The 22,995-nt window shown below is 40.4% G+C and overlaps 1 protein-coding gene and 1 pseudogene across 3 annotated transcripts in view; one reads left to right on the top strand and one right to left on the bottom strand.

The window, feature by feature from the left end:
* Window positions 1-22,995, top strand: part of NCOA5 (nuclear receptor coactivator 5) — a 38,790-nt gene that overhangs the window by 4,525 nt on the left and 11,270 nt on the right. For 2 of the 3 annotated variants that reach the window (XM_049781137.1, XM_049781138.1), the window contains exons 2-3: window positions 11,066-11,132; window positions 20,060-20,368. In XM_049781137.1, coding sequence (XP_049637094.1) covers window positions 11,095-11,132; window positions 20,060-20,368 — 347 coding nt within the window. In that variant the 5' untranslated portion in view covers window positions 11,066-11,094. Of the gene's footprint in view, window positions 1-11,065; window positions 11,133-19,728; window positions 20,369-22,995 lie in introns of those variants that run through there. The other variant, XM_049781139.1, reaches the window with a different exon arrangement.
* Window positions 5,550-5,720, bottom strand: LOC126019574 (uncharacterized; annotated as a pseudogene).

Genomic DNA, 22,995 nt, shown 5'->3' with positions numbered 1-22,995 from the left:
TTGTTTTGTTTGTTAGTTTTGGCCACACTAGGCAGTGCCCAGGGGTTCTCTTGGCTCTTCCTTTAAGAATCACTCTTGGCAGGTTCTGGGAACCTTTTGGAATGCTAGGGATCAAACAAGTTCTGCCATGTGCAAGGTAAACACCCACTGCATTATACTATAGCTTCAGCCACCAACTTAAGATTTTAAATATAACAATCTTTAGTCACCAGAACAACTTGTTGGAAATACTTTCAGATATAGCTCCTCTCCCGAACACGCTAACAACCAGCTACTGAAACTGAGGGTTAGACAATCTCCCTCAAAAACTATCCCTGCAGCTTTGAGAACCCCTGACTTATGTCTTTACAACATGCATTTTTCTACTTGAAATAGAATGTTAAAACAATCTATTACCTATTCATATCCCAGATTACTAGTCAGAATTGATCATTCTGGTTTATGGTTGGGTTTACATGAATGATAAATTCATTTTATGAAAGGCCTTAATTTAAGTATTTTTTTACTTCATACGTTTAAATTAGAATAGGAATCGTTAGGGGCTGGAGCAGTGGCGCAGCGGTAAGGTGTTTGCCTTGCACACAGCTGACCTGGGACTGATGTGGATCCCCGGTGTCCCATATGGTCCCCCAAGCCAGGAGTAACCCCCTAGTGTCACCGGGTGTGGCCCAAACAACAACAACAAAAAGAGAATAGGAATCGTTAAAAGTTAGGCAATATTTTCAATATATTATGCCTGTCAACATCAGTAGGTTGCTTTCAAGTTTTTAGATTTGCATCACTTGAACTAGTATGAAAATCAAATTAGTATGGTAACTTTTCTTTTGTTAAGTTTTGTGTTTAGGTAAGATGGAGGCTGAATTGATATAGCAGGTTTGGCATTTGCCTTGCATATATAGCCCACCTGGGTTGGAACTCTGGTATAAATTCTGATATTATGATCACTGGAGCCTGACAAGCATAAGCACTGAGCACTGCTGGATGTGGCCAAAAAACAACAACAACAACAAAAGTTAAATAATAAAAATGGGGGCTGGAGAGATAGCATGGAGGTAAGGCATTTGCCTTGCATGCAGAAGGTCATTGGTTTGTATCCCGGCATCCCATATGGTCCCCCGAGAGTGCCAGGAGCAATTTCTGAGCATGGAGCCAGGAGTAAACCCTGAGCACTGCGGATGTGTCCCCCAAACAAGAACAAAACAAAAAAATAAACAAATAAAAATGGCAATTTAGAGATACTTAAATAAAAGGCCATAGAATGTATTATGATACATAAACTAAAAGGAATAGAATCCCCAAGTAGTTGTCAAGATATTCCTGAGATTTCATTTTCAGAGTCTAAGGATGAAAATTTTATATAGACAGAACCTGAAATCTGCTTTTTAACCATCCTATCTGGTGTTCATATATCATTTTGGTGGGGGAAGGGGGTTTGGGTCACACTCGGCAGCGCTGGCCGGGGTCTTCAAACTACGGCCCGAGGGCCACATATTGTATATGTTCCCGTTTTGTTTCTTCACTTCAAAATAAGATATGCAGTGTGCATGGGAATTTGTTCATAGTTTTTATTTTCACTATAGTCCGGTCCTTCAATGGTCTGAGGGACAGTGAATTGCACCGTTTAAAAAGTTTGAGGACCACTGGCTCAGGGGTTACTCCTGGCTCTACGCTCAGAAATCGCTCCTCGCTGGCTTGAAGGACCATATGGGACACTAGGATTCGAACCACTGTCCTGCATGCAAGGCAAACGCCCTACCTCCATGCTATCTCTCCAGCCCCATATATCTTTTAAAGAAACGTGATGTCTAGAATGAAAAGAATACATGTACACAAATGAGATTGGGTAATGGGGAGTTTAATGGGTGTCAAGCTTCAGTTTTACAAAATGAAAGATTCTGGACATGCGTTGTACCGATGTGAATATACTTGACCTGAATGGTTAAGATGATAAATTGTATGTAATAGTATTGTTTACAACAATTTTTTTTTTTTTTTTTTTTTTTTTTTTTTTTTGGTTTTTGGGCCACACCCGGCGATGCTCAGGGGTTACTCCTGGCTGTCTGCTCAGAAATAGCTCCTGGCAGGCACGGGGGACCATATGGGACACCGGGATTCGAACCAACCACCTTTGGTCCTGGATCGGCTGCTTGCAAGGCAAACGCCGCTGTGCTATCTCTCCGGGCCCAACAATTTTTAAGATTCTGGGAAAAAACAAGGGTGACTTGTTTTCTTCTTGAATGTAGGTTGATGAGGTTGTTGGCTATTTGTTATTGACTCCTACACATCAGTTCACTTTAGTTTCCTTTATTGAAGGTAAAGTCCAGACCTTTTAAATGTTTCTCCTACATTTTCCCTTCAGATTGTGTGTGTGCTTTGATTAATTTAGCCATACTAGACTGATAGTTTTTAAGATCTTTCATAGGCCTTCTTGCAACCAGTTGCTTCCTTTTCTTCTTTTTGTTTGTTTTAAGTTTTGTGGCCACACCTGATGGTACTTAGGTGTTTCTCCTAATTCTGCACTCAGAATTCAGGCTTGGGGGACCATATGGGATGCCAGAGATCAAACCCAAGTCAACTGCATATGATGCAAACACCCAACCAGCTATGCTGTCACTCCAGTTTCAATTTCTTCCTTTTCTATTAATTTATTTACTTTTAACTTTTTTCCAGGGCAGAGAGATGGCATGGAGGAAGGGCATGAAGGGCGGTGGTTCGAATCCCGGCATCCCATATGGTCCCCTGAGCCTGTCAGGAGTAACTGAGCGCTGCCAGGTGTGACGCAAAAACCAAAAAAAAAAAAAAAAAAAAAAAGGTTTTGGGCCACACCCATGGTGCTCAGGGTTTACTCCTGGCTCAGCACTCAAAAGTTACTCCAGACAGTGCTCAGGGACCATGAGATGTCGGGGATTGAACTTGTATCAGCCTCATACAATGCAGTTACCCTACCTGCTGTGGCCCTAATTTCTTTCCCCCCCCCCCCTTTTTTTTTTTTTTTTGGTTTTTGAACCATACCCAGTGATGCTTAGGGGTTACTCCTGGCTATGCGCTCAGAAATTGCTCCTGGCTTGAGGAACCATATGGGACGCTGGGATCTAACCACGGTCCTTCCTTGGCTATTGTGTACAAGGCAGTCACTTTACCACTTGCACCACCGCTCCGACCCTTCTTTCCTTTTTTTATAGCAAAGATTTTATTGTTCTGTTTGCTGTCTCAGTATTTGAAGGGCTTCATACATGAAAAGCAAGTGCTCTTTCATCAAGTGATCCCATTAGTAAAATGTTTTTGTAATTACGTATGCCTTTTGCATGGAAGAACAATATTGGGCTAGGAAGGAATCTAGGGAGGGTGAGATTAGAAATAGAATGGGCTCAGGATATGAGACAGTCCTTTCAAACATCTTGCTCTTTCTCAGCCCCTTTATCTTACTGTTTTGCTTGCCTTAAATTCAATACAAAATGTTCACCTACCTCCCTAGTTAGAATATAAAACGGGATTGGGAGTTGTACAGTGCTTAGACATGCCTGGACCATGTATTCTGGTTGGACTCTCAGTCCCACATAGTCCCCCAAGTATCTCTAGTGGCACATGAGCATCACCTCCTTTCTTTTTTTTTTATAAATTATCTTTATTTAAACACCGTGATTACAAATATAATTGTAGTTGTATGATTACAGTCATGTAAAGAACACCCCCCTTCCCCAGTGCAGGATTCCCACCACCAATTTCCCGGATCTACCTACTCCCCACCCCACCCACACCTGTACTCGAGACAGGCTTTCTTTTTCCCTCATTCATTCATTGTTATGATTCAGTGTAGTTATTTCTCTAACTGCACTTATCACTCTTATGTGGTGAGCTTCATGTCATGAGCCCCACCTACATGGGAAGATGGGGGGAAATAAGGGTTGGGACTGAGGCAGTAAAATATTAGAAATGAGATTTGTAGGGCAGTATCAAGGTCACAATACAAGATGGATGTTATGGATATATAAAATATATGCATACAATACTATCAATAGGAAAGCACGGAGAAAAAAATTCCAGTGACTGTCCCAACATACACCAGTGCTAGAACGGCCCGCCCTCCTCCCAAAGTGCATTTCCATTAGTGTAGGGAGAGGTAGGGGGAAAGCCTGAGGACCACTAAGAGTCCACCTGAACCCACTTCTGGCCATCTGTGCTGGCACCCAGGGAAGGCCTGGAGTCAGGGGAAAATGACAAGGATGGCTGGGGGCCTGCCAAGCCTCCCAGCACTCCCCAGGCCAGGGAGAAGGGCTCTGGTATGGGGCCTTCCCAAACCCCATAACTGGCAAGAGCTGGTCTCCAGAATCAAGGAGGACACCGGAAGCCAGATGTCTGCTCGCCCTCCTCCCCATGCACCTCCCCCCTGAGCATCACCTCCTTAAGTGGGGCCTTTGTGCTGAACAATAATGACCAATCAGGCAGGGAATACCATTTGAGAGGTCCCCCCTCCCCAAAAACATGTAGAAGGAGGTTTTTAATTTTTCATCCTACTTAAGGAAACCGCTGGCTTCAGCTTCCCAGTCCTTAAAGTTTGTACTACTGAATTTGGCCTTCGCCAATCTTGACTCTGTGAGGACAAGAACCTGAGCAAGCTCTAACAACAGTGCTAGGTGCGGCAGCCAGAGAGATAATACAGCAGATAGGGCGCTTGATTTGCATGTGATTGACTGTTTTGATCACCTTTACCACATAGGGTTCCTTGAGCACCTGCCAGGAATGATCCTAGAGCACAGCCAGGAGCCCTGAGCACTGCAGGTGCCACACATACATATACACACAACACTTCAACACCAGCACTGTTTACCTTTACTTTGTTAAAATGACTCTCTGGTGGGGCGGAGAGATAGCACAGCTGTAGGGCATTTGCCTTGCATGCAGCTGACCTCCGAGGGATCCAGTTCGAATCCTGCCATCCCATATGGTCTCCCAGCCTGCCAGGGGCGATTTCTGAGTGCCAAGCCAGGAGTGACACCTGAGTGCCATTGAGTGTGGCTCAAAAACCAATCAATCAATAAAGGTTTTTAAAAAAAAATGACTCTGGTAAACTCATCCTTCAGTCTCCTCCCTTCAGAACTCCTTGTTCTTGCCAGACTCTGCCCTGCTATCCTATGCCATGCGCATGCAGTCCATTGTTGTCTATGCCATTATCCTGCTTTAGATTATATTGAGATTGGATAGTATACGTGGCACTCTATCCTTTATTTATTTATTTATTTATTTATTTATTGGGTTTTGGGGTCATACCTGGCAGCGCTTAGGGGCCACTCCTGGCTCTATGCTCAGAAGTTGCTCCTGGCAGGCCCTGGGGGACCATATAGGATGCCGGGATTCAAATGACTGTCCTTCAGCATGCAAGGCAAACACCCTACCTCTCCGGCCCTAACTCTATCCTTTATTAAGTAAGTAGTAAACCTTTTGAGGCAAAGATTAGGCATGGAAATAAAAGACATTTGATATACTGGTTGTAGACTTTCCTCATTAATTTAGTTCTTTAAGGATCTGCTCTAGTTTTATTTATTTTTTTTACCACTCAGACTGCATCCTCTCCCTTTATCCCTTCCAAAGGAAAGGGAGAACAATCATCAGCTTCACGCTCAGGAGAGGACGCTCTGGCTCCTCCTCGTGGCTTCGGGTGCTCGATCAGAGAAACTTCTCTAGTCACATACTATAGAAATGATCCCTGAAAGTATAGTCTGCTCTAGTTTTAATTGGCTTGTTTTGAATAAAACTATCCTGACTTTTGTAACTCAACGTTTTTAGAATAGTTTAACTTTTGTGAATTCAGGTTAGTAATTTCCCCTTTTCAGATGTTAGTCTTCTTCAAGTAGTGTATCCACTTACCAGGAGGAATATATAGGTTTAAGAAAAGTCATAGGGCCAGAGCCATAGCACAGTGGTTAAGGTATTGCCTTGCACAAGGCTAATCCAGGTTTGATTCCCGGCATAATAAGGTTCCTCCAAGCCTGCCAGGAGTGATTTCTGAGTGCAGAACCAAGAGTAACTCTTTTTTTTGGGGGGGGGGGGGTTTGGGCCACACCCAGCGGTGCTCAGGGGTTACTCCTGGCTATCTGCTCAGAAATAGCTCCTGGCAGGCGCCGGGGACCATATGGGACACCGGGATTCGAACCAACCACCTTTGGTCCTGAATCGGCTGCTTGCAAGGCAAACGCTGCTGTGCTATCTCTCCGGGCCCCAAGAGTAACTCTTAAGAGCCACCAGGTGTGGCCCCCAAAACCAAAATATTAAACAAAATGAAAAAAATCATGTGATATGACTTATTTCTTCCCCCCAAAAAAGTTGTTTTATGATGGCACAATTGAAAATAGAGAGCAAAGTATTGATATTATGAATGAAACATGGGTTTTTATTTACAGCATTATTCAAGGATTATTGCGAATCCTGTCTTTCTTTGGTTCTAACAGATTAGGTATTGTGTCTTTGAGAGTTCTTTGCCATAGTTCTTTTGTGATTTAAAACAGCTCTACCACTTCCTGTGTAACATGCTTTCAAATTATTTTGTTTATTTTCCTTTATGTAAATTCAATCAATGTTATTATTATTTGGGGGGGGGTTTGGGTCACACCCAGCGGTGCTCAGGGGTTACTCCTGGCTGTCTGCTCAGAAATAGCTCCTGGCAGGAACGGGGGACCATATGGGACACCGGGATTCGAACCAACCACCTTAGGTTCTGGATCGGCTGTTTGCAAGGCAAACACCGCTGTGCTATCTCTCCGGGCCCACAATCAATGTTATTTTTACAAAAAAAAAATCCATACCTGAGAAGTACTTTTTTCAGAAAACATTTGGAAATGGGAGATAGTCAAAATTAAATACCTTGTAGGGAATAGTGTTTGGGGAGTGAGGGGAGCCACATCCAGCAATAACTTTTGGCTTTGCATTCTGGAATCACCCCCGTGACCTTGGAACCCTATGAGTTGGTGGAGATGTGCCTAATCTAAGTACCGTACGTCCATGATGCTACTTATATTTCCAAAGAGAATCGTTCAAAAGCTACTACCACTAGTATTACTTATGTTAGGATGGTGCAAACTCTTTTCATAGTTTTTTTTAAATCATTGTTATACTTTAATTAATTCCTTGACGTTGTTTATATTCTCAATATCTTCTTTAATCTCTATGTTTCTGAGAAGTTTTTTCAAACATAAAAAAAATTATGTATATAGGGCCAGAGAGATAACATGTAGATAGGGCATTTGCCTTGCATGCAGAAGGACAGTGGTTTGAATCCCGGCATCCCATATGGTCCCCCAAGCCTGCCAGGAGCAATTTCTGAGCGTAGAGCCAGGAGTAACCCCTGAGCGTTGCCGGGCATGACCCAAAAAACAAAAACAAAATTATATGTATGTTGGGATTAGTTCTGCATTTGAAAATTGGTGGTAATGAGAGTTGACATTTTTTGAAACTTTTATTTAATTTTCTCAAACCCAACTCCTAATCTGAGCAGTCCCTCCTGGATGACTTTTTTGTTTTTGTTTTTGGGCCACACCCAGTGGCACTCCGGGGCTACTCCTGACTGCACTCTGAAAGCGCTCCTGGCAGGCTCAAAGGACCATATAGGATCCCGGGAACTAAACCCTGGTAAGTCCCAGGTTGGTCACGTGCAAGGCCCTACTGCTGTGCTATCACACTGGCTCCTAGATGGCATTTTTGAGACAGACCATCAAAAATATCCAGGTTGGGATCAGGAATGTAGCTTTTTCAGATTACTCAGGTTCTTTTCCTCAGTCAGTCAGAATGAAAAGCAGAGGGCTAAAGATTATTTGGTTGAATTTAATAGAGGCTTTAAAAAAAGGAAGAGAAGGGCCCGGAGAGATGGCACAGTGGCGTATGCCTTGCAAGCAGCTGATCCAGGACCAAAGGTGATTGGTTCGAATCCCAGTGTCCCATATGGTCCCCCAGGAGTTATTTCTGAGTAGACAGCCAGGAGTAACCCCTGAGCACCACAGGGTGTGGCTCAAAAACCAAAAAAAAAAAAAAATAAGGAAGAGAAGACGAGGGTAGCTGAACATGGGGATTCCAGAAAAGTAGAAATTTTTTTCCTTTTATATCTTCTTCCCTAGGGAATGATGAGCACTTTGCATGGTTTTAAGGCATGCAAAGTGATAAAACTGGGATTAAGAGGTTATCGGTGCATTTCCTGAACCCATTCTAGTGATATTCTATACACTATTGTGGGGATTTTTCCCTGAGACCATTTTCTTTCTAATCTTACCTGGTCTCCCCATCCTTTATTTTGTTAGCCCATAAGCACCACTCCAAGTTTGTCATACCCAGGAGTACCCAGAAAGGAGTGGTTCCTATTAAATAGCATAATTTACCCAGGTCTTTTTTTTTTTTTTTTTTTTTTTATCTCACCCAGAATGGAGGAGGTTTCATGTAGTGGGAGGAGATTATAAAAAACTATAGGGCTGGGGAGAGAGTGCAGCAGGCAGGGCGCTTGCCTTACATGCAGCCAACCCAGGATCTATTCCCAGCACCCCATATGATCCCAGGAGCACTGCTGGTTGTGTCCCCCAACAAAAGATATATGGCCTATGTTCTACCTGGAATCATTTTTGCCCCAAATGTATATATTATGTGACTGCTTGGGGTGGGGAGGTCCTTCAGGACTCACAGAACTGAGTATAGTTTTACAGTACGATATATTCCTGCTCATATGATAAGGATGTATAACATTAATGAAAACTTAATGATTATAAAGTAGTACCTATGTTCTGTATGTTCCCTTAAATTGCTGCCAGGTCAAGTTTGTGTTGGATTTAATCATCTTCACAAGACTATTTAATACTACATGAAATTTGGGCAAGCGAGATAGTACAATGGCTATGAGCTTGCCTTGTCTCCAAATCCCTCCAGGACACCAAAGTGCAGAGCAAGGAGTATGCCCTGAGCACTGCTGGGTATTAAAAAAAAAAAAGCCCAACAACATGGAATTCTTCCTGGGAGTTATAGTGCTTAGTTAAAGAAATTGTCAATAACCATCACCACCCAGTATATTAATGGAATACTTTGAAGACTACTTAAAACTCAAATACATTTATTACATTTTTCTCTGAATCATAACATATTCCTTTATTAGAAACTATAAATTAGGAGACTAGGTTTAAGTCCTTCAAAACCTGATCTGGTAGTCTTCACAGTTGGACATAAAAGAAATAGATTTCCTGTATTCTTATAATCAAATAATGTCATCCTTTCATTCGTTCATTTTTAAGGGCTGTAAATCATGAGGGCATTGAAGCCTAGGAAGCAGTGTAAGGATTAAGGTGTTTGCCTTGCATGCAGCCTGGCTCAAATTATTCCTGAGTACAGACCCAGTAGTAAGTCTAAAACATGGCCATGTGTGGCACAAAAACGAACTCATCCCACCCCCACCAAAAAAAGTAAGAGTATATATCACATCCTTATCCAAAAATGGGTAGGTAATGTTAGCCAAATCTGTATAGAAAGTTTCAGGCTGAAGATTTGATCCTTGGAACCAGAAAAAAATTTTTTCTGATGCTCAGATATGGTTCAGTGATAAAATTCATGTATGAGGCCCTTAGTTTGATTCCCCCATACCAGAAATTCTGGTGTAGTGGTGGTTTTGTTTTGTTTGTTTGGTTTTAAAGCCAAGATAGTTTTATTTAGGGAAATGTGGAGATCTGTGACCCAAAGGAGAAGAACCTGGAAGATTTCCTTAAAAGAATGATTATGGACTCAAGAGAGAATTTAGATATGAAGGCACTTGGCCTTGCATGCTACTGATCTCACTTAGATCCTTAACATTACATAAGGTTCCCTGAGTACCTCTGGGTATTGCACAAAAAAATCCCAAACAAAATAATGATTGCTCCTGTATGTGCCTAGTGGAGAAGATAAGAGGTAGCAATAATAGAACAGACTTAAGTTGATCAAAAAATAAGAGATATAATTAAAATGTATTTGAAGCTTATTCTCAAATAGGAGCTCAAAAGTTGGCCACATGGCAGCCTTCTCAGACTCAAGTTTTTGGCTGTTTACAATAGTCTTTCATATGGAAGACTCTGGTACAAATTCATGATTACTGTTTTAAGACTCTATGTGTTTAACACTGATATCATTAGATGTGCTATTAATTATTTAATAAGAAAAAAACTATACTAGAAAGGAAGCAGTTTTATTTCTTCATTGAACTGAAATATGTTTTTAGTATACTTATTTATCTTTAAGTTATATAAATATTATCAGGTGTTATCTTTGAGCACATATAGTGGGCATTTCCTTTAGATACATTAATTTTTACTTGTATACATGATGAGCTGCTCCAGTTTCACAGACTGGCTCACTTTGTTTTTAGCAATACAACTTGGCTTTATCTTTGATTTATATGCCAGGTTTCTTTAGATAAAACTTAGGAAGAGTGTTTCATTACCTAACACTACTATGCTAAATGTCAGTTTTTGTTCTTAAGTAAATACTGTGGCTTACGTAGTTCTTTTTCTGGAATATTCTGGCTAATGGAATGCAAAACAAAGCATACTGAAAGGAGGCCTAGCTTCATGGAGAATATCGAAAGCGTTAAGACAGTGGAGTTCAGCTATTACTACTGGACTCCACTGCCTTAAAGTTAAACTAGAATCAACATATTTGCCTTTAAAATATTTAAAGTATTTACCTTTTCTTTTTTGTTATCCTTATCTTTGTCCTATTCTCTTCCCCTAAAAATAGCTGGCGTTTCAAGTTTAGAAGACAACCTTTTCCCATTTGGAGGAGACAGGTGTTAGGTTTAGGACTTGGAAGAGTGTTAAGACATTGACGTAATTCATTTTACAAAAATTGTGTGTTAGCTAGAAAATTGAGGGCTATTCCTTACCAAACCGTGACAGTGTACTGCCATAACTTAATAAAAATTCCCAAGTGACAGTGTGTCTGCTGAATGGATTTTCTTACACCATCTGGTTGTCATTGTAGTTTTTTGTTGTTGCTTTCATTTGAAATGTGCTGATGATTTTGTTTTTATTCCGTAGCATTGAACAGATGGGTTGATTATTCTTTTCAGATATTAATAAGGCAGCGGAAAGAAGAAATATGAATACGGCTCCATCAAGACCCAGTCCCTCAAGAAGGTAAAGTACCCTGAAGCAGTGAGTTACCTTGGGAGAGTTGGGCTCTGGGGAGTTAGCCCAGCTTCATACCTCCAAGGGTCCTTTCTTCCCCCCAACAAATCAGAAATCTCAAGCAAGCAATAAGAACATGAGCCATATATGAAGGGCCTTGCTGCCTTTTTTAATCATAACATCAGGAGATGCAGAGGAAGCTTTGTGTTTTCGGTGGCAAACCCAGCAATTTCAGCTTGCAGCACAAGTTGCAGGCAATTGGAAGAGGATAAACCTCTGTCTGTCCCCAGCTCTCATGCCACGGGATCCTCCACATCAGGAGGAATAACCTGGGGTCATTGGTGTGTGCCAGGCTGCACTGCAGCAGGCACCAGAGATTCGACTCTTCATTCCAAATGGCTGCCGGTCCAGATGCTAACCCAGTTTACAGAAAGTGCTGCTCGAGAGATTGATGCTGTGCCTGTGCTGCTGATCCCATTTCTCACTTGCTTGGGCTACCTACTAAGGGAAAATAAAAAGGGTAAATTCCATCTCTCAGAAGTCTCCCTTTGTCTTAGTTTTCCTGGAACTTAAAAATATTTCTCAAAACAGTTTCCCTTCCACTATATACAGAAGAATCCTGATGTGTCTACTGTCCATGTGTGCATCACTTTGGCCCTTGCTCTTGAGCCTCGTTGATATTTACACCAAAGATGAATATATTCTTTTTTTTTTTAAATAAATTCTTTAATTGAATCACCATGAGATACACAATTTACAAAGTTATTCATGATTTGAGTTTCAGTCAAACAATGTACAAAACCCTTCACCAGTGCATATTTCCCTCAACAAATGCCCCCAATTTCCCTCCTGCCTTTCCCCTCTCCCCTTACCCCCTCCCATCTGCCTCTGTGGCAGACCTTTTTCTAAAGATTAATATATTCTATTTAAACTGTCTGGCCACAAACATTTTACCAATGAATGGAGTATATAAAGTTTTGTGTGAATACATACAGGAATGATATATTTCTTACCTGGGAAAATCTTATACTGATTTTTGCCTTTGTTTCTACTAAAAATGCTAACGTTTGTTTGTTTGGTTGGTTTTTTTGTTTTTGTTTTTGGCCCACACCCAGTGGGGTTACTCCTGGCTCTGCTCTCAGAAATTACTCCTGCTAGGCTTGGTGGACCATCTGAGATGCCCGGGATTGGCCATGTGCAAGACAAACATCTTCCCCGCTGTACTATCCCTCAGGCCCCCAAAATGCTAACTTAGAAATTATATACTTCCATAAATCATCATTCATAGTTAACTAAATACTCTTCATATTAAGTGAATCCAAGTCTGTACTAGATATTCTACCAGTCCTATGGAGTACATCTACTTGCACATAACACACAGCCTTTCTGTTTGGGACAAATATACCTTCATTTTATAACATAGTAGGAAATTACAGTTGTCTTTCCATTTACCTCTACTGGAGTATGAAGGGTGCATATTCTCTAAATTACTAAGAATAGATTATACATGTCTAACCCATAGTGTTCAAGCAGATGATAGGAGCAAGGTAATGCTGCTGAATTCAGTTGTATTATTTGAGGACTCTGCTTAGGCAGAGATAATTGGAAATGACACAACTCGGCTATACTTGACAGAGCCATACACTGATTTTACTGCAGAAGTGAACCATCTATATTGGTATTCTGTCTGTTCTCTCGAACACCAGAAGGAAAGCCTGCAGTTGCAGGTAAATACTCTATTACTGATTTTGTGTGATTGTGAATATCCTGAAGAACATAAACAAATAGTGTGGAATTTTAGCAATTACATACTATTTCTGTTTTCCGTTACACTGTTTCTAGGCTGCAGGTGTTGAACAACCACACTTCTTGCTCCTCATTACTCCAATAAACACGGATAATGGAGAGAGAGAGTAGGTTTGTGTGTTTAACAGTGTGTGAAAATTTTATAGCCACTGAGTCCACTAATAAAATCTTCCTTCATTTCTGGTCCCTGCTGATGCTTGTGGTTTCTAGATAACACAGTATTTCTTTAGGTAAAAACAACAGAAAGGCCAACAATATATCACAGAATACAGAGTTAATTCCTGTTTGTTATATGGATTTAGAAGAATCTTTTTATTAATACTTAAACAAATGACTTTAACATCTCCAATTGTCAGTCTTCAATAAATATTGGTAATATTAGAATGTTGGAACAATAATCAAAACTGGCATCTAACAATCATTGCCAGGATCTTAAATTTAAAATAGTCAAAACAAACAAAAAAAAACAATTAAAATAGTAATGCAGTTGCAGTTTCATTTATTATCAAAGAAAAAGACTATGCTTTTTTTCCTTTAATATTGCCTCTTCTGCATTCCCCCCCCCCAAATGTAGTATTAAAAAGGACCTTTTAAAATATCACCTTAGAAATTAGTTAAAAATAAGGTGGGTTGCAATGTGAATAGGGCATTGACGTCCTGCTTTATTTGCAGTCAGTAATAGGGTCACCAGTCTTGATTTAAATTTCATTAAGTCTTCCCCTCAGTGATAATGTCCCCAATCAATTCCTCAACTTAGGACTTGATGAAATGTCATATAGTCATTCTAAATAAGCTTCAGGGAAGAGAGATGTCCACATTAAAATCAGTTCTGAACCCTGTCCAAAATCTAAAATCCAATAGTAAATTGTTTTCCTTTAGTAATAATATAGTTAATCCTAAAGGCAGACAAATTAAAATGTTCAAAATAGAATACTAATGGCAATTGATAGGCAAGATGAGCCTAGCAGGTTGAGCATTAGATCTCAATCCCTTTGGAGGCAGGAAGTAATTCCACATGTACTAGTATGTTGACAACAATCAAATTCTAGAAGTGTCCAGTATGTGCTCCCCAGTTGTGGTGAGTGCATTTTCATGGGCAGTAGGAAGGTATCAGGGTGATCACTATGCCTCTGACAGATATTTCCCATAAGTTGTATCTGTGTCTTCAATGCTGCTGCCTTTTTATTAAGAAAATTGTCTTAAAATATACTGCTAAGACCTTTGTAACACTTTGTTTTGCTGGACTTTCACCTTGAGTGTCAAAACATCTTTGGGAATTTTCGCAGGATTATCACCTCTTCATATGTTTCTGTAAACTACTGTTCCACTGGCATTGCTCTTTATTCAGTGATGTGCCTCCCTGATGACTCCACCTGTCAGTATGTAATTCTGACAACATTTGGTCAACCCAACACAAAACTGCACCAAGGGTTCCTCAGAAAGATCAGTTTCTACCTTAGCAGAAACTTAGCATCATTTAATTCTTGGACCACATCATTGAATGCTGTGAGAACACTGTATCAGTCCTCACCTTCAAAGATCGTGATTCTGGTCATATCTCACATGTTCCCAGTGTTCATCTTCACCATTTTGCAATTCTGGGTCAGAGCTTATCTAATATGTTATGAGACTCCATTTCCTGAATTTCACATGACCTAAAGAAGAGAAAAAGAACTTGTCTACATGAAAAACTACCCAAAAATCCTTTCTGTGTATTTGCGAAGGAGTTAGCCTGATGCCTCAGGTGAAAGTCACTTGGAATTGACTCATCAGAAATAACTTAGCATTAACCAAGTTTCTTTTATGAGCCAAGACCACTTCTATATATCACATGTTTGGTTACTGCTTGTTCCTTGGTTATGAAAAAGCCCTTGCTGCAGATGAGCGTCACAAAGAAAGATTCCAAGTTATGGTTATCTCTACAAAGCTTTAAGTCAGCTCAGCTAGTGCCACCTCTACCAACAGAGATCATATTATTGCTTGAGAAAATCATCAGTGTGCTTCCTAGAGAGAAGCATGGCTACTTAAAAAAAAAAAACAAAAAACTTGGATCTGTGGGATGCCAGTCTGCGCTTAATGAAAGAACTCTGCAAATCTCCTGTCTCCATTTCTAACAGCACGGAGCCATCTTGGTTGGGAATCAACATAATGACATTTGTGGACCTTGTCTGGGACAGCAGAAATGTAAAGAGCTGATGAAGAAATTTTTTTCAGGAGCAGAAAAGGGCTGGCTGAAAGGAAATGTTGATGAAAAGGACTGCCTTACCTTGTTGACCTCTGTCCAGTCAAGGCTGAAGGATGCCATCCCAAGCTTAAAGTTTCAGGTTTTAGTCTCTGGAATGTTCAAAGAATGTTTAAAGCTCATCACTCATCCAGGATGATCACCTGTCAGTTCTTAATTCTGTCTCTCTCAAATGTCTGTTTTTCTAACACCCTAAGTCCCCAGGAAGAAAAATAGTTCTGCCAGAAGCGTATCACTTGCCATCTGAATCATGCTTTTTCTCTTCTCCCATCCCTTCTTTTCCTCTCATATAATTCCAAATGATAAGACTATTTCCTGGCGAACAAAGAGCATTTAGTGTTTTCCCTCTACTGACTAGGGAGGAATTACAGTGGAAGTTTAATGATGGTTTTCACCTATTTCCATTCAGTTTGTGGACTCGAGTGCTGACATTTAAGGACTCTGATTTCTTTTTAGCCTCTAATGACCTATACCTGATGGCACACTGCATAAAGTAAAACATCTTCCTTGGTGTGAGTTGATACTGTGAACTTCATTGTGCTCCAGAAACTTCCTTCTAGCCTACTTTTTATCTGAGGTCCAGCATCTGAGTAGGCTTCATCCTCGTGTCACTAAATCCTGCACATTGTACCATCCTTTTGTAGCTGGTTCTTGTTCTGAGAAAAACGTTGGTTCCAACAGCAGAAGCTCTTTATTTCTGGGGGATTTTTTGCTTTGGTCCTAAAGTGACCCTAACATTTTTTTTTTTTTTGGCTTGTTTTTTGTCTCCAAGGGATTAGCAGCCTGCACACTGCTTATCTTTTGGAGAAAGGAAAAGTTTTGCTTTTTTATTTTAGAGGATTATTATTTTTGTCCCTACTTCCACAACTTCTTGGGTTCATTTGCTTTATGAATGTCATTTCTTCCACATTTTTATCCAGAAGGCAATTTGGGAAATTAGTTGTTTTGTTGCATTCAGACCTTTGAGTCACTTCGAGAAGGGAGCGCTTGCCTTCTCAAGCTGGAAACTTAAACCCAGACTCTGGGAACCTGGGGTCATGTTCAGCCTTCAGGGATGTGACAGGTGAGTAAGGTGTTTTCAGTGGCTTTAAAAGAGTAAAAACCAAATTTGACCTAATGATTCTAAACTCTGAATCGTGCACTATGACATGAGGTTCTTATCTGTAAGAATAGATAGTTCCTACCCCCATTATTTCTGACCTTTAGTTTTTAGTGTGGTTTGTCAAGTTCATGATCTTTCTCAGCGTTTAGTGCCAAGAACACTTGTAATCTGATTCCACCTCAAATGACTGCTAACTTCTCCCCAGAGCAGGTTTATATCCTGACTATGAATCCAAAAATACTGCTGCCTCTTCCCACTGGGTTTTGAATGTTTGCCTACTTTCTATGTATTACACATGTTAGACAGATTATATGACCTAATAAGAAAAACAGTAGTAAAAATCTTGATTAGACTACACTTTTTCTAATAGTTTTGAAAGTATATAGCTGCCACATTAAATTCCTTATGTCTCCTATAAAGTTCCTGCCATAAGTCAGGAGCCTTAAATATATGACAAGGACTCTATTGAAGCATAATTGGTATTTAAATTTTTTGTATGCCTGTATGGACCAGTTGAAATTGGGGTTTCCTGCCAACATATTCTAATGTTATGATGAATGTATAACTGTGACAAAAATATAAACAAAGCATAGTGACTACTCTGAGGCTTCCAGTTTAGTTTAACTCACCATTTACTGAACTCTGTTTGCTCTACAGATATGAGAGTCTCACTGTTTGGTAGGTAGGGAAGCAGTATTTAAACAATTACAGAACAGCGTGTTAAGAGCAATAATAGGAGTATATACAGGAACAAGATTCAGTCAACACATTCATTGAGCATCTGCTATGTATCAACCATATGTTTACATAGTAGGAATGTAGTGGAAAGTCAGAATTAACTGTCCTTGTTACAGATTTGCAATCAAGAAAGGGACAACCAATACACAAATAGACATGTAATTTAAAAGGTTTTGTTTCTGTGGGTTTTTAATATGTGTGGTTTGGGGTTTATGGATCATACTAGAGGTGCTTAGAAAAGAAATTACTTATTCTTGACTCTGCACTCTGGAATCACTCCCGGCGGGTCTGGAGGACCATATGGGATGTTGGGGATTGAACGAGGATCAGCTGCATGCAAGGCAAGCTCCCTTCCTGCTGTGGTATCACTATGGCACCAATAATTTCAGAGTTCTATGAAAGAAGCAGGAAGAGGGTAAGATGGGTTTAGAGAATACAGACACGAATACCATAATGCAGGACTTAAAAATTAAGGGTGCGTGTGAATATACTTGTTGAGAAAGATCAAGAGTTTAGAACAAGTTTTATGTGGGAAGTAATCCTTAAAATGGATCAAACAAGGTATAAAAAGGCAAATAATTGAGATGAGTACTAGAAATCATGCTCTTAAGTGCTGAGTAGAAGAGCATTTATTAGGAAGATTAGATAAAGTACTTGGTAGGATTGAGCAATACTTAAATTAGTACAAAAGTGGGGGGGGGGAATCCCAGCTTAAAAAACCATACAAGCATGGGGCCGGACAAATAGCATGGAGGTAAGGCATTTGTCTTGCATGCAGAAGGTCGGTGGTTCGAATCCCAGCATCCCATATGAACCCCTGAGCGCTGCTGGGTGTGACACTTCCCCCCAAAAAATACTATACAAGCAAATGTTGAGACAGATGTATCATGTGAATTAAATCATAAGAGTAGCATAAATAAAATAGCATAAATAGAAATGTGGATTGAAACTTGAGTGATGGTACCTTGCATATGGCCATACTCAATTTTATCTCCCACCATCACATATCCTTTCTTGATCACTTCCAATTGTGATCCAATAAAACAAAAGAAAGTGAGGATTGAATCAGGAAGTGTGTGTGTGGGGGGGGAGAATAGTTGAAAAAGGGACCAGATTAGTTAAGGAGTACCCGAAGTATGAAAGCAAAGTTATGGGGCCAGAGCAATAGCACAGTGGTAGGGTGTTTGCCTTGCATGCAGAAGGAAAGTGGTTCGAGTCCCGGCATCCCATATAGTCCCCTGAGCCTGCAGGGGACAGTTTCTGAGCATAGAGTCAGGAGTAGCCCCTGAGCACTGCCAGGTGTGACCCAAAAACCAAAAAAAAAAAAAAAGGCGAAGTTATAATTGGTAACAGAAGTTTGAGTAGTCTGTTAGTAATAATGTTGAATAAATTGAAATCTGGATGATGATTAAAAGGACATTGTATTTTGGAAAATTATTGGTGTCCCATAGAAATGAGGGATTAGAATTAATTTGTTCATCCAATGGGAATGAAGAGGAAAAATAAATAGAATTCAAGTGACTTAATAGGAACAGGCAAGAAAGACTCTTACTTAATGTTAAAGAACTTAATAAACCTTAGTATCTAGGAAGATGATTTTTGGCAGAGGTTAAAGTCTGAAATGGGACTAAGCATTAAATTTAAATTTTAGATATTTTGGAGTTAAGTTCAATGAAGGTGAATCAGAATGCTGGATGATCAATGCACTGAGCATGTGGTTTGCATTAGGAAGCCAAGGTTCTGGTATAGCATGGTCTCTGCATTGCCAACAATGACCCCCACGTGCCATGCTGGGATTAATCCATGAGTGGCCCAGCCTCCCCCCTCCAGAAAGCAAACCATAATCTGATCTTAAACTGTTTGTCCTGAAAATATATAATACAAAATATTATGTAAATAAAAAAACATCAGGTTCTACATAAAGTTGAGATCAAGAGTTTTCACTATTTAACCATGTTGAAAAAAGAAATTAAGTGTATTTTTTTACTTCATTATCAAATTATCTGTTTTTAATTTGATTAAAGGCAGATGTTTTTAAGAAAAGCATTCTTTTTTTTTTTTTTTTTGGTTTTCTGGGCCACACCCATTTGACGCTCAGGGATTACTCCTGGCTATGCGCTCAGAAATCGCCCCTGGCTTGGGGGGGGACCATATGGGACTCTGGGGGATCGAACCGTGGTCCGTCCTACGCTAGCGCTTGCAAGGCAGACACCCTACCTTTAGCGCCACCTTCCCGGCCCCAAGAAAAGCATTCTATACTTGGGACATCTTTGATTACCATTACTTTGTATGAAATCATGTCATTTGCTTTTTATGAGTCTTAGGTGTTTATCCCCTCCAACTTCTTTTCCTCTTTGGAAATCTATTAAGCAGGGCTGGGGATAATACAGCAGGTAGGGCATCTGCCTTGCATGCAGCTTGCCCATATTTAATCCCAGACATCCCATATGGTCACCTGAGCTCACGAGGAGTGATTTCTGATTATGTCCAGGTATGCCCCCCAAACCAAAAATTAAAATAATAGAGGCCGGAGAGATAGCATGCAGAAGGACGGTGGTTTGAATCCCGACATCCCATATGGTCCCCCAAGCCTGCTGGGGTCGATTTCTGAGCGTAGAGCCAGGAGTAGCCCCTGAGTGCTGCAGGTGTGACCCAAAAACAAAAACAAAAAAAAATTAAAATAATAAAATAATGAGTAATAAATAATTAAAATTTAAAAAATAATAAAATCATAAACCAAGTCTAGTGGGAGAAAGTAGGAGGGTTCCTTTCACTTTAAAAAACAGCTAAGGAATACTGAGTCACTCCCTGAAGTTTGGTCAGGCCTTTTAACTACAATATGGCTTCTTAACATCCTAATCTTTTCAGATTCTAGATCTTTCATGTCTATTAGCTCACCAAATGAGTGAAAGTCCTTAACATTTTTTTATAATGTTCTCACTGTGCCTGAGAGAAAAATGTTTGGAGGGTGGGATCTTCCAGTGAAAAGCGGAAGGATCGGTTCCCTTCTGTATCTTTGTTTTAGCATCTTCTTGCTACCTCCCACAGAGATCCATATGGATTTGGAGACAGTCGTGATTCAAGACGTGACCGATCCCCAATTCGAGGAAGTCCCAGGAGAGAACCCAGGAATGGTCGAGATGGCCGGGATGGCCGGGATAGCAGGGATATGCGGGATCACAGAGATAGCAGAGACATGCGGGACCACAGAGACCACAGAAGCATGCGTGATGCTCGGGACATGAGGGATCTTAGAGACTTTCGTGACCTGAGAGACTCTAGGGATTTTCGTGATCACCGGGATCCTATGTATGACAGATACAGAGATATGAGAAACTCCCGAGACCCTGTCTACAGGTACAATTTTTTCAAATAAGTCTTATTTCTCTGTGTGTGTGTATATATTTTTTATTTTTTTATAATTTTTATTTTGACTATATTGGCTTGCATATCTTTCAGTGTTATTTTAGGTACATATTAACGTTGAATCGGGAATTCCCATCACCAAATTTGTCCTCCTTCCACCATCCCCGTTCCATCTTGCATCCCACATCCCCCACCCTCACCCCCCGGGCTGCTAGAATAAGTGGTCCCCTCGTGTCTAGCTTACTACTTAGTGATCATATATCTGTTTGGTCCTGGTACCCTCCCTTATTTCACCCTCTATTTGAGAGGTGGAACTAGATAGTTCACATTATGTAGTTTTGTTTGCAGAAAAGAAAAGCAATAAAATGGGGTAAAAATCAAATGAGCCGAAAATGGGCGGAGTCCTAGAGGCTCTCAACCTCAGTTTGAAAGAGGATAGGAAAAAAGGAATTGAAACACCGTACCAATACAAAAAGAAATATCATAAAATATCCATTGAGCACTATATCAATAAAGACAAGCACCACATACTAGTCTCGGTCCTGAAATAAAACCATGCCAGAGTGTAAAAAGAAAGAGAAAGATAAAATAAAATTGGAGACATCAGCTTCAATATCTACATCAAAGCACGGAAGTCGAAGAAAAAAAAATGGATAAATAAATCGTTTTGTGCCTTTTTCTTTTTTTTCCTGCATAGGCACACTAAATATTGGGGCATTAGAGAGGGAATTCTCTTGGCCTAGGAGATACAGGGTTTCTCCACCCTTGAAGTATACTGTCATGGGATTAACTATAGACTCCTTGCATGTTCATTTACTCTCCCCTCGGTGCTTTTGTGGTGTATGGAAGACTTTTGCTTCGTCATGTGTAGTAAAATCATACCTGTTTTTAGAGATCTTGGTATCTGCACAGGTCAAGGAATGGAGCTTATGTTGAATTCTTTCTTTGTGGTTCTAGCAGTTCTGTTCCTTCAGTGTCGTTTTAATCCATCTTCTGTAGTTGGTGGTCATGGTCATTGCACTGCTCTTAGGATGGAGTCTGGGGTAGAGTCTTTCATTATGTTTCCAGAAGACCCGTTCAGTTGCGATTGTTTCTCAGTCAGACCTCTGGAATTAGAGATCTTGTTTGTTGTACTGATCATATACCAAAGCCTAGGCTAGAGCTTTTTTATTGGTCCCTGGATGCATACTGTCCAGTCATGGTTGTAACAACCAGTCATCTGTAGATAGTGACCTTGGCTTTTGCACAGATCAAAGGGTGACAGGTCTTCTGATTTTGTCTTATTGTTGGTTACTGAGGTAGGACAACCTGCTCTTAGATCAGGTTGTTCTCATTTCCTTGTTGTCAGGATACCACTTTAGAACTGGCTCATGTTGGTGTCAGAGCAGTATTAAGAATGCCCCGGAGGGTTTTTGGCTCCTGGAGCTGTTTTGGAGAACTGTGTCGTTTCTATGTCTGGGATCCAGGAGTCGAGGCTGGACGATCGGTATCTAATTCCCTGGGGTCTAAGTTGGGTCCACATGACATATGTTCAAGGTAGGAGATGCTCCTGTGTTGTAAAAAAGTATGAGTTCTTATCCCTAGTAGATAAGAGCTTGTTTTTATATGTGAGATTTCCCCTTTTTTTAGTATGCCTTTGCAGGAAGAAATGGTGCTACATTATATTGCCGGTGCATTTGGGGTTGGAGATAGAAGATAACAGATACAGGACAAAAATAAAAATATATATGCTCACATATATATAAAGAAGAAAAAAAAACAGGTTAAGAGTTAGTGTTACAAAGGTCTTATACTTATTATGAAAGTATAGGCTTCCCCATTGTCTTTTGAGATTTTCTTGAGGGATGTGGGCTCCAGGGTGCCTTTTCATCACACACCCTGGGCTTCTTGAGATTGAGAAAAGATTTGCTGCAGGGAGGTCTTGGGTAGAGTTCTTGCAGTGGGGATCCTTTTGGTACCAAGTCTGGTATCAAGCCACAGTCCACGTTAGGGAGGTGATAAGGAGGGCCACATAGCATGAGTCAGTAGGGGTGTGAGTTTGAGTGGGTGCCTCTTTACTTGGGTGCTGGGTACCAGTTCGTTGGGTTAGGAGGTCAGTCTTGATGCCTAATGGATTAAGAACTGAGGGTGAAGAATTTTAATAAGGTGGGAAATCGGGAATGGGTTTGAAGGGTGATGGAATAGTCAGATTTCTGAAGGGCGGAGGGGGGATAGTATATGGAAGGGACTATATAGGCTATAGGTATGGGTTGTTTATAATTTAGGTTTGGCTCTGGATTCCTATCTCTGTGTTTTCTTGCTCCCTTATAAATAATATAGAAGTTAGCTTAGGTATATACTAATGAAAAGAGGTGGGGGGCAAGAGATAAGCTGAGGACAGCAAGATAGTTAAATATAGCACATGTAAGGTAAAGAAACTAATAGATCAAATTTTGGATACATACTGGTTTCACGTCTTGAGTACTAAATATTGTGTTAGTGAGGTCTATTTATATGGGTGTTTACCCTTAGCAGTATTGTCCACAGCACCTTATATATCAACTTTCCTTTCCTATAGGGGAGGCAACCGTGTGGTTTTTATTTGAGATGGATTGAATTGATGATAATGAGTAGGAAAA

This window comes from Suncus etruscus, chromosome 9 (genome assembly GCF_024139225.1).
Source record: "Suncus etruscus isolate mSunEtr1 chromosome 9, mSunEtr1.pri.cur, whole genome shotgun sequence".
In the NCBI taxonomy this organism is placed as follows: domain Eukaryota; kingdom Metazoa; phylum Chordata; class Mammalia; order Eulipotyphla; family Soricidae; genus Suncus; species Suncus etruscus.
This window is presented reverse-complemented; position numbering and strand designations above follow the sequence as displayed.